The sequence below is a fragment of the Lissotriton vulgaris genome, chromosome 7, assembly GCF_964263255.1.
Source record: "Lissotriton vulgaris chromosome 7, aLisVul1.2, whole genome shotgun sequence".
Classification (NCBI taxonomy): Eukaryota; Metazoa; Chordata; class Amphibia; order Caudata; family Salamandridae; genus Lissotriton; species Lissotriton vulgaris.
In genome coordinates this window covers 42,458,466-42,471,415 of record NC_141695.1, presented here as the reverse complement: position 1 = coordinate 42,471,415, position 12,950 = coordinate 42,458,466, and the positions used below count along the sequence as shown (strand labels likewise).

Genomic DNA, 12,950 nt, shown 5'->3' with positions numbered 1-12,950 from the left:
ATTCCCATCTCAATATCAATTTGGCCATCGCATGCGAAAATGTAGTGGAAACCATATTACCCCATACTCACCCATAGAATATGCTACTGTAAATATGGGACTAACCCCCAGACATGCTTGTCCGCTATATTCGTGGTACCATGTGCCACTCTCCTAATGCAGAGGTTGTAAATTTAATGAAACTCATTTGGAAAAAAAATATGCTTGTAGAGTCAAGGAGGCATTAATTAATTATTATATGTTCAAGAATCTTGCAATGATGCTGCCTCAGGAATACCAGAATAACAGGTGAATACCTTCATTGTGGCATCCCCATCTTACATTGAACGGACACATGTGATATGTTTAACGTGAATGCCTTAGGCAAGTACAGGTTTGAGTCAACTCGCCAGCCTGAATGCGAGGTACAGGCAGGCTGTGACCCAAGCTTCTCGCATACCTAGACCTTACCTAGAGATTATATGTAACAGGTAGTGATAAATCCTGCTAGGGATAGTGAAGAATACATTTTATTCAGATGTGAACTACTGGGTCGCCCTTCCCTGAAAGATTCAAACACTGAGGAAAGGTCCCAGTTTATTCAAAAAGGTGGGAGCTCTATTCTAAAGCTCAGATCTAGTGCACCCTATATTAAAAAAGTGTCAAGATAAGATCTCTTCCCACGGAAAAAGGTAGACAACTTCTAACTGTATGCTGGAATGCTTGCTTTTTATTGTATAGTTGTGTAAAGCAGATGCTTTGGTCTTAGAACTTGTGTGGCATTTCCTATTCATGCCTTAGTACCTATGTTTGCACTTTGTATGCATTATCAGATTGATTTTTTTCAATGTAATCTATTTGGTCTTTATGATCAAATTCTAAATGTTGTAATAAACATTACACGTTAAAAATAAACTTAATATACAATAATTATGCTATATTTTACTACTAAACATGCAGCCACAAATGCGCTTACTTGGCAGACAACAGGGTCATGATTTGAATGATGCAGTAGGTGCAGTAGCACCGGGCCCAACAGTTGTCAGAATTCCTCTAAACACATAATTTTGCTATATTTGACTATTTAACAGGCAGCCACAATTGCAGTCACCTTGCAGTTAAAAGGGACTATATTTGAGTGGTGCTTCAGGTATAGTGGCACCGGGGCGAAAAGCTCTAGGACCCCACTGAACTCAGATTTTTGCTAATATGTTAAACTAAACAGGCAGGCGCAAGTGCAGTTACCTTGCAGACAACGTGGTCATGATTGCATTGGTTTAGCAGGTGCAGTGACCAGGAACAAAAGCTCCAGGCACCCGTCTAAACGCCTAAAATTGCTATATTTTACTACTAAACAGGCAGTCACAAGTGCAGTTACCTTGCAGAGAACAGGGTCATGATTTGAATGGTGCAGCAGGTGCAGTAGCACTGGGCCGAAAAGTTGTCAGAACTCCTCTAAACACATAATATTGCTATTTCTTCAATTAATTCTACTATTTCCCTCTTTTATTTCCTTTTTCAAAATGTTGCTATTTCTTACTATACCAGTAGTAACTGCATAATATATTGCCTTTTTGTACATGAACGAGTCATAACACTTTAACAGAATTTCTGTAACTTATTTTGTGCTACTAAGCAAGCTCCAATTTACAATAAACAACAGGTTATTAATCACATAGGTGGAAGCTAATGCCTTTACCAATGCTTGTTTGTTTGAGTGACTTGTGAAGCTTGCTTTGTAGTGTTCCTAGTATTTTTACAGTTTTGAGTTTTGGTTTTTAATATATATGTGCCTTGAGGAAGGGACGACTAGGATTGTGGTCTTCACCGAAACGTGCTTCGGCGCATACTAAGAACTGAAACGCCAGGATCCGATTATTCGATCAATGTAATCGAATATATTGATTAGAATACTTTCTAAGAATGTAATTAAGTAGTAAGGATTAGGACACACACTAATGCTGTTTAAGATGTACTCATTTTGAAAAGTATTCCCAGGGCTTTAAGTGGAGGCAGCTCTACTCTGGTCTTTGCCATACTTTAATTATTATTGTTATCTTGTATTTTATTTGTATTGATATCTGTATGCTGGTGGAGGAAGGATGTATGTGGTATGAAGGATATGTATGCAGTTTTGACTATGAGTATGAGTGGTTGTTGAGGGGGTGACCTTTCTTGGAGGGTCTCAGAGCAAAAATTTTAATTTGTTGTATTTATGAAAATGTTGTTTTTTTTTTTTAGACACCATGGTTATATTTCTTTTTTCTATTTGATAATTATTTATATTAAACATTATGCAACTAAACACGTCTATTGCTTTATCATTGAAATCTATTTTTTTGTGTTTCAATTTTTTATTGAAATTTATAAGAACAAATGCATATATTCTAATAACTTTATGCATCGTCATACAATAAATACATAAGAAATTTGTTAGGCATAAGCATATAGTAAAATTTTCTGATTAATTAATCATATTATACAATTTAATAAAAACATAAATATATAAATGTAAAGACACATATTTTTTGGGGGATATAATTACAGCAAGATAATTTCCTAATGTATTATATCAGGCAGGCTACACTCATGCCTGGACTCCATAGACCGCAAACACTGGCTGGTTATACAAGGCCCATCCCTATGGGTTGCTTCTCTGCCACTTTAGCATATTCCTCACTGCCCATATAGTGTGGGGCTGTATAATGTCCGTCCTATGGGTTGCTCCTTGATCCCTCGGTATACATTACTGACTACATACTATGGCTGGTTGTACAGTGCTCATCTCTGTAGGTTGCTCCTATGCGTCTATATATTGAACATTACTATGAGTTCATCCCTTGCTACTTCTGGATTGAATTCTCAGAACATGCAATATATAATGCTCAATCACTGCTGCTCGCTGACCATTCAGAACATGCACCATGGCCACTTCCATTTTGCCCATTGTCTTGGCTTTCTACTCCACCACACTTGTGTACACACTTCAGACCATGGACCACAGATATCTATATAATGCCCTTTTATATGAATGGCCTTCAGGGCAGACTCCCGATCCTTTGCCACTACGCCCTGGTCTCCTCCAACATAACCTGTGGCCGGGTCTATTATGCCAATTCCTGTGGGGTGCTTCCCTGTGGGTCCTGAGTGGATTCAGCACATGTATACATTTGAAGCAAGAATGTTCTTCTCAAGGGAACGCTATCTTCATATCCCGATTTAGTATAGATTAAACTGTAAGATACAAACCCTCCCATAGTTGATAAGTATCCACTTGTCTCCATGACTGCATCTTGTCTCACTTTCCTCGTACACCATGCATAGGCGCAGCTGTACTCGCGCAAAGAAAGCTAAGCTTTTTATTCTTTTCAGTTCAAATTCCTGCGTAGGCGCTTCTTTAAAACACAATTGGAGCACAACACTGATTCTCAACCATAACATCAATCAAAAACTAACCATACATGCGACTTAACTGACACATTCTCTTCCATAGCGCTGCCATTAAGCAGCCTGCTGCCTATCTGCAAGTGTCCTTCAGAACCTCATCAGTGGTATGAATTGCTACATAAATGTAGCAACTATATATATATATTTTTAAAAACACAGAAACTGTTGCTTTTCATTTGGTCTGGGTCTGAATTTCTGATGGGTAGATCTAGTGAATGATGCTGGATCTTGGTGAAGGGAGAGGTTGTGGCGCAGCGGCCAGAGCTGCTGACTCAGGAGCTGGGGACCCGGGTTCAAGTCTCTGCGTCGGTGCAACATTCTGGGATTCTGGGCAAACCACTTAATTTTCCCGTGCCCATAGACAGCACCTGGATATCCTCACGAGTGATGAGCCGCACTCTATAAATCTACAAACTTAAACTTATGGTGTTCTGAAAGAATTTCAAAGAAACCCCAAATGCATTTGCCTTTCTTCTTCCTCTGCTATTATGGTATTACCAGTCTAAAGGGGGCAAGGTTTTACATAAGACCAGCATAGCAGTATTGCTCATTGCTACACAACCTTCTTAGTTACAAACTAGTAAAATATTCAACTAAAGAATTTAAAATAAGTTCTATATATTTTTATTATTAGATTGATGGAGATACAATTTTCCAAATGGCATGTTGCTGTGTTTTCTCCTACACATTGTGGATTGGAATGGGTAAAGCATGTATGTGGTCAATGGTGTTGTCACTTGGTTTGTGTTGTCCCAATGCTCTTCATCCTTTGCTTAAGTGACTGTATCCAATTCTGTTCTTCCTCCATTCATGAGGCCCTTGTTTCTTCTTCAGATTCACCCTGCAGGATTCTGGGGACTGCGCCTATGTAAACTCGAGCACTATCTACCTGTCCGAGTGTGGTTCATCTCGAAGCTTTGTGTGTACCATGGGACGCTCTCACCTTGGAAGCAATTTTGAGCGTTGACGAATTTGCTGAAACCGTGACCTGTTTTGCAATTAATGATGGAAGCCTGTATACCTTCAGGGTATTGATAGCGGAGGGAAAAGAACGCTAACATGGCAGAATTATATGTGCGGGTTAAGATGGTCTTTTAGCAGGAAAAGAATCAATTTAGCATGCTGGTGACACAATTATTCACCCAAGCCCTCCTTGCACGACCTTTCAAGTAAAAACTGATGTAAGTCAATGCATCCCTTCATAGCAGTGTCTTCATCCTGCAGTTTTTCAGTTGACATTACTTTGAAAGATCTATTCCACGTGGTCGAATTTCATTTGTCCACCCCAGGGATTGTAGGCTCCTGACTAGCTCTGGCCATGCACTAAATCTTGGATTTCTTACATGTCTAGAGGGTTAGCTGAAAGTCTGTCAGGATGCATCTGAGTGACATCTTCACATTGCCTGCAGATCTTTCCCTTGTGAGTTCTTGCTGCGAGTCTATCTTGTCTCAATGGCACTTAAAATGTTCTGTGCCTTCTCCACTGGGGAGTTTATGGCTCGACGCCTTCATCCTGGAAGGTTAAATTACTTTGTTATTGTCCTCTTAGTTACATTCATCCTGCCATTGCACTTTGTGGGTCCCTTGCTTACATTGGCAGAGAAGTGGTTCTTCCTTGTCTGTATTCACTTCTTTGGAAGCTTGTCCCATCACTTTGGCTGAGTAAACATTTTATGTTAATGCTTGAGAGGCTCAGACATGGCTTCATAATCTTACGCCTTCGCTGCTCTTGTCCACAGTTCAGCGTCTTGTGCTACCTGAGCTCTGTGAATATTACACATAAAATAGAATGTAATGATAGCACGAAAATTAAAAAATGTAATGTGAAAACGTGAGCGTGAACATACCTGCATGCCTTACCCTGAATGTTACCCAGGGTCCTCATGTTCTTGGCAGTGCTTAACTATGACACTCTTCCTATACCATGTGCACTATTTGTGAAATAAACATGATGCTTCCATGAATATTATCTTTTTTTCTTGTTTGTGTTTATTCCACTCTGCTGTCCTCCTCTAGCCTTGTGTGTGTAGTGTAGGTGCTTCAGTTGCAGCCATTCCAAGTATCAATATATTTCTAAGCAGGGTCGGTCCTCTAAAGTCCAAGCACTGATTCAATGATCTCTTCCGCTTAAGGCAGTGAATACAAATACCGGATTTGAAACTGCTCCAACTAGTAAGATGTTTTTGGTTTATTGGATGAGGTTTCTACATTGCTTTTGTTGACATGCTTTACAATAATACATAACGCTGTACACTAGTACTGATCACATGAAAGGCTAGATTTAAAGACAGAAATCAATGGTGGATACCATGGTAAGCAGGGAGAAACCACAACCAGCAAATGAAAGGAATCCGTCAGAATGTGCAATGAGTCAACAAGTTCCACATATCTCTAAAGACCATGTCAGCCAATGGAGGATCAATGGAAACTTAAGCCAATCCGTGTTCACGTGACACACGATCCCACATGACTGCCACCAGGAAATCTGCAATCTCAAGGCAGCAAATAAGTAAAAAATAAAACTGGTATTGCTCCAGTATCCACCTCTAGGTGAACCAGACCATTGACGCTATAAATGCCTGAAGGAGTGCAAAAAATACTATTGTGAAGGCGATATCATACTTAATTTAAACACCGGTTGGGTAGACACTTCAGCAAACCATCCTGTATCAAAGGCCTTTTTCATTGGTTGTAAACAACGGCCACACACCAAGGCTGTTTCTATTTTTCCATTTCAGTGAAAGTTTAGCATTGTTACATAATTGTTTACTTTTATGTTCATAATGCGAACACTTGCGGCATTTGTTATACTCTACAGCGTTGCAGTTTCTTCTTGCATAATGTAGTGGCCGTGTACAAAACATTTAGAATACCTACGCTGGTGCATTGTTAGCAAAATTAGCCTTATATTTCTCATATCTAATGAACTGATGAGGAAGTGCAACATTGGCTTTTGGAGTGTCCTGTAAAAGTATTGCATGCCATTTTGACTGAACACCTTTTTCTGAATTTAAACCATAGTTCTAGTGCATACCTCGTAAACGTCCACCACACATAATTTGCACGCTTTGGGCACTTTCGCACAGCATGCCTTGTAAAGTTGCACTACATATACTTTGTACGCTTTGGGCAGTCACAGTGCAGACCATGTAAACTTGCACAACACATACTTTGCACGCTTTGGGCACTCTTGCAGTGCAGACCTTGTAAACTTGCACCACACATACTTTGCACGCTTTGGGCACTCTCGCAATGCAGACCTTGTAAACTTGCACCACACATACTTTGCACGCTTTGGGCACTTACAAGTCAGACCTTCTAAACCTACATCTCACATACTTTGCATGCTTTGGGCACCCCCACAGTGCAGACCTTGTAAACTTGCACCACACATACTTTGCACACTTTAGTCACTCTCGCAGTGCATACCTTGTATACTTGCACCACACATACTCTGCACTCTTTGGGCACCCTCACAGTGCAGACCTTGTAAACTTGCACCACACATACTTTGCACACTTTAGGCAATCTCGCAGTGCCGACCTTGTAAACTTGCACCACGCATACTTTGCAGGCTATGTGCTATCTCACAGTACAGACCTTATAAACTTGCACCACATAGGCTTTGCACGATCCCACAGTGCATACCTTGTACACTTGCACCACACATGCTTTGCACACTTTGGGCAACCCCAAGTGCATACCTTGTAAACTTGCACCACACATGCTTTGCACTCTTTGGGCACTCTCATAGTGCAGACCTTGTAAACTTGCACCACACATGCTTTGCACGCTTTGGGCACTCCCGCAGTGCACACCTTTTAAACTTACACCACATATGCTTTGCATGCTTTGGGCACTGTCAAAGTGCAGACCATTGTTAACTTGCACCACACATACTTTGCACTCTTTGGGCACTCTCACAGTACAGACCTTGTAAACTTGCACCACATATGCTTTGTACGATCCCACAGTGCATACCTTGTAAACTTGCACCACACATACTTTGCACGCTTTGGGCAACCCCAAGTGCATACCTTGTAAACTTGCACCACACATGCTTTGCACGCTTTGGGCACTCCTGCAGTGCATACTTTTTAAACTTGCACCACATATGCTTTGCATGCTTTGGGCACCCTCCTAGTGCTTACCTTGATAACTTGCATCACACATACTTTGCACGCTTTGGGCACTCTCGCAGTGCATTCCTTGTATACTTGCACCACACATACTCTTCACACTTAGGGCCCTCTCACAGTGCAGACCTTTTTTAACTTGTACCACACATACTTTGCAATCTTTGGGCACCCTCACAGTGCAGACCTTGTAAACTTGCACCACACATACTTTGCACACTTTAGGCCCTCTCGCAGTGCCGACCTTGTAAACTTGCACCACGCATACTTTGCAGGCTTTGTGCTATCTCGCAGTACAGACCTTGTAAACTTGCACCACACATTCTTTGCACGCTTTGGGCACTCTCGCTGTACAGACCTTGTAAACTTGCACCACACATACTTTGCACGCTTTGGGTACACATTCGCAGGTCAGAGCTTGTAATCATGCACCACACATACTTTGCATGCTTTGGGCACTCACGCAGTGCAGACCTTGTTAACTTGCACCACACATACTCTGCACACGTTGGGCACTCTCACAGTGCAGACCTTGAGCACTCTTGATATTTGGACTTGTTTTAAAGTTGCATGTCTGCAGGACACCATATCTTTTACATTTTGAGAAGAGGTTGCAAGACGCCATTTGATCCATTGAATAACGTATAGCGATTTTTAACCTAAAACCACTGTCTATGATCTTGTGCCTAAGTGTTTTGGAAATGTCCTTGTGGGCTGCTTTTTTAATTTCATTGTGTAAAATCATTATAGTTTACGCTGTGAAGAGCAGGTACTATGATGGTAATTGGAACACTTTTCACCAGGATGCTAAAAAAAGGCAGCTGCACTCCGTTAAGCCTTATTAAAGTGGTAGATCTGTAGAAAAGCTGTTGAGGCCTCTACTCTAGCAATGATGAAAGAATAATTTTTGAAGATTTGTAGAAGTCTTTTTTTTCAGCACCCACCGTGTTGCTTTATGGCTGGTCATTTGAACCAGGTTTGATTTTAGCTGTTGTGCTAGTGTGTATGTGAATTGTTGGTAAAGTAGTTTTTGCTTCGCTGCTGTTGTGTCTGTGATGCAACCTCCCCCATCTGTACATGTAATGGCATGGAACCAAAAACTAACTGTTGTGCTTGAGATGCCAGGTCCTTCCTACAAGAGTCTGGAAATAGTTTGGTTGGTCATTCTTCTTTGGTAACATATGCCATATACTCCTTCTTAGCATTGCATGATTAGTACATTTCTGTTTAAGTTGTATTGTGTTGTTTGTGAATTGCAGTTTATATGGTTGTGTTGTGCTGAATGCTTAGTGCTGCTTGACATGTTGTAAAGTTTAAATAATCCACCTGTAAGTTGTTTTGTGAGTTCTTTGTGAGTCTTTGCTTTCATTTCCATATGGACATTATATATAGCAGTTTGGTGAACAGAGTGCAGTACCCATTTGTGTTGTGCTGTGTAGATATGTGCTGGTGGTGTATGTGTAAGTGTCTTGGACATGGGAAAGTGTAGTACCCTGTTGCAAAGCATATGAGAGTAACGCACATTTCTGGTGTAAACTGGGGAAGAGCAGTACCCTCTAACTGGAGGTTGTATAAAGGATTATTCCATGGTATCCTAAGTTGTAGTAGTGTAACACTCTATTGTGAGACATTCCATGGGGGTGTAGCCGGTGGTGTGCCAAGTTATTTAAGAGTAGTACCCTGCTATGAGAAGTTATATGGGGGAAGTACCCGGTGGTGCTTTAAGATGGTGAGATGTAGTACCTTCTAGTGAGAGGTCGTACGAGGGTAGTACCCCAAGGGCGCAACCTTTGAGAAGCCACTGGCCTTGAGCTGCACCACGGTTGCACACCCCAGGAGTGTGTTTCCCACCTGTAAGTGGTACAATGGCACATTTTCAAAAGGATGATGGCCTCTTGGGGGGCCCCGTCGTAGTTAGAAGGCAGCGGAGCCTTCGGCAGTTGCCCACACTGCCCATGCCGAGCGCCTGCCCTGCCATGGATCCTGCCCGTTGGATATCTTGCCCCTTCATCTCTTATCTTACCTCACACGTGTACTCAACTGGTATTCAAAATGCTCCTGGCCCTCATTCACGTGAGGGGTCTCGCCTGAGTATGACACCACCTTTAGACAGCTGGTCTCCCGCCCACTAGCCAGGGTGCCTCCTAGAGCTGACCTACCCCCTGCTGGCCACAGAGACACATAATCCTCTGAACCTAGTGTCCCCTTGCAACTATGTCCTATTGAACTGTGTACCCGCTGTGTTATAATTTGCAATTGCTGGCAGTCTTGCTGCATTGCTTGCCATCTTTTGTCCTCTTAGCCCTGATTTATGTTTTGCTTTGCCGCTTTTCAGTTTCTTGTATTCTTACTTTCTTATTGTACTTTGCACTTACCAAAATAAAAACCTTCATTAAAAAAAGAGGAAAGACTATCAACTCGGGACAAACATAAGGGTATATTAATTTTCAAAGAGGTAGAAATGTTGGGTAATGACGTCATATTGGAGAATGATCCAATGTGACATTAACAACGCATTGCTATAGTGGAAGTCGGAGTGTGGCAGGGTTGGAGGACACTGAAAGAAGAATAGAGAGTTTGAACAAGCGAACGCACAGAAGCACAGCGATCCTCAGCAGATAATTTGGATGTCCTTCTCAGCATCCCAACCCTTTCCTTTATTTAAAATACATTTTCCAGTTTTGAGAGAGTGAGAACGTCAGATGAGTACACTGAATGTCTTGTTACACCCTATTCTCCCATGAGATATTCGATCAGCCTCGCAAAGACTGAGTTAATTTTAAACAAAACGTTTTTTTTTTTTGCCACAACAGCATTTGAGACATTCTTGTGTAGCTTACAGCAAGTGAATGCACTTGGCAGACTCAACAGCACAGGCTCAGAGTTGTAATAGCCAACTGCAGTGTATCATCCCGCTCCAAACCACGCCTACTATTAAAGTAAAATATGCATATCTAAAATAAATGGTGAAACTGCACTGCAATTTTATCTGCGGGGCACCACAAAAAGTGTCTCTCATGGATTCATATGAAAGGTCATCAGAAATTTTTAAAAATCAGCCCCAGACTTTCCACTAGCAACCAAGGGGATGTATGCTTGGTTTCACTTCAATTAGTCTAATACAGCAGATTTCTAAAAAGAAAACCTAGCATTGAATAAAGGTGTCTTTAATGTCATTGGATATAAGCTAATACATGTCATTCGAGTCTTCCAGCGCCAGGAGGCTCCATTACTGTAGTACCGCTTAGTGGCCATTTCCCTGATAATTGCAGTTCCACTCTTATGTTTGTGGTGTATATCGTTTATTTGTATTTTCTAATCTGGCATCTTTTGCCAATTTAGACTTGTTCCCAGCTAAAAGAAACGCCCACTGCTGACACTGACCCGCTCACAGATACTGCCTGCCCCTACTGTTCTGTTTTCTTCTTCCGACCTCCACTCTCCAATTAGAACGTATCGGAGACCGTATGCTCCATTTCTGACACACAGCAGAGTCAACACTCAACGGACAATGAGCAGCATTGAGGAATTACGCACTACTTTGGGCAATACTTTTTCTGGGATCAGTGACGCATTATCCTCCGGTTGGCAAGGTAGTGTGACGGGAGGCAAAGTGCAGGGCAAGGGAAATCCAACCCCAGAACCTGCATATATAATACAAGCATGGCCAAACAGGACGCGTGTGCACATCTCCTGTCCCGTCAGGCACGCATTGTGCTGAAAGTGCTGCCTTGGCAGAATAAGAGGGCAGTGGGAGCGTGTGAGCGCGGAGAGGAGACACCATGTGCATGCACATCGCCTGTCCGTGCGCGCACATGGTTTGTCTTTCTTCGCGCACCAAACCCACAACAATAGGCTCGCCAAGGTGAATCAGCGCATGCGCTGCATTCGCTAGGCGAGACCTAAATATGGGCGGGGGGGGGACACATCACAAAATGTATCTCTTATCAGAACAGCATGCGCTACATTTGCTAGGCGAGACCTAAATATGGGGGGGTACACATCACAAAATGTATCTCTTATCAGAACACCTTCCGGTAGTAAAGAATCATATTGCTGACCTTCTCAACAGACAGAGGCTGCAAATCCACGAGGGGGAATTCCACTCTCAAGTTCTCCTCCCATACTTTCAAAATTGGGGGTTTCCTCAAATAGATCTTTAACACCTTAACCGCGGCCGTTATTTCGCGGCAGTGCGGCGGTTTTAATAAGTGGTCTACAACACACACATTCACCAAACACTAATGTGTAGATGTGTTAGCAAGGCAGCAAGCGAATGTAGGCCAGGCAGTACTTAGAACACTTTTTCAAACAACTGCAACAGCTACAGGTTAGCCAACGCTTTGGGAGAATACTGCTTTATAGTCTATGCAATATTGTACAATAAAGAGTACCTCTTGGACTATGGATAATTTATATTTATAGCACCTAGGGACAACATTATTTTACCCTAGTCTCTGTTCCAATTGTAAACTAACATTCATTACCTATTTAATCTGAGTTTTGACACGCAGAACCTTTTTCAAGATGTACAAATAGAATCATACTGAAAATTTATTTTATATTAACAAATAGAATCATACTGAAAACTTATTTTATATTCATCAATACTTTTTTTACTTCATTCTTTTTATAAATCTTATTTTTGGCTTTTTTGATTTTTGGAAGATATTACATACATATCATTAGTTAATCAAATTTTCATGTACATGTTGATACTCATACATGGTACCGAGATTAATATACAGTACAAAAACGCATACAAAAACACATAAAATTGTGCAATTCATAATCAATTACATATTTACAGATACATTCATAATGCAAATTAATCCTGTCCTACAGTTTTTGTTCTATGTACCAGGATACCTGACTGTCCTTGGTACTATTCAATTATTGGTCCATATGGTGGATAGGTCAGAGCATGTCTCAAGGAAATTATTATTAAGGGAAAATGAGGAAGAACGTTTGTCTTTCGTTAAACCTTGGTCTGTATACCCTTTATTTAAGATTGATTTCAAAGACAGGACTGCAGGTGCTCTTGGCCTGAGTGAGGGGGGTGGTGGGCGTGCCGAGGTGCTTCGATCTTCGTGCATGGACCATGAGGTTTCATGGAAGGTCTTCCTCAGGGCTACGTTTTCTGAGAGTGTAGTGTCTTACGTTTTCTTAGAGTGTAGTGTCCTCTATTGGGAATCGCAAAACAGTGTAAACACACAACGTTTTACAGCGCGTGAAGCAACGTCACATCAGCGCGTCACTATACTATGATACGTCTACGATAGACTATCTCCTCGGCAGGATGCGCATGCAGACTTCAACCACCACGGTAAGCACTACCGCTGCGCCCATTCCCTTCCAACCAGTACCTTAAACGAACTGCCAGAAGGC

The 12,950-nt window shown here is 41.6% G+C and overlaps 1 protein-coding gene across 1 annotated transcript in view; it reads left to right on the top strand.

Moving 5' to 3' along the window:
• Positions 1-5,390, top strand: part of LOC147700660 (C-type lectin domain family 2 member L-like) — a 38,802-nt gene extending 33,412 nt beyond the window's left edge. The window contains exon 5 of the mRNA XM_086929721.1: positions 4,261-5,390. Coding sequence (XP_086785847.1) covers positions 4,261-4,393 — 133 coding nt within the window. The 3' untranslated portion in view covers positions 4,394-5,390. The remainder of the gene's footprint in view (positions 1-4,260) is intronic.
• Positions 5,391-12,950: the final 7,560 nt, after the last annotated feature.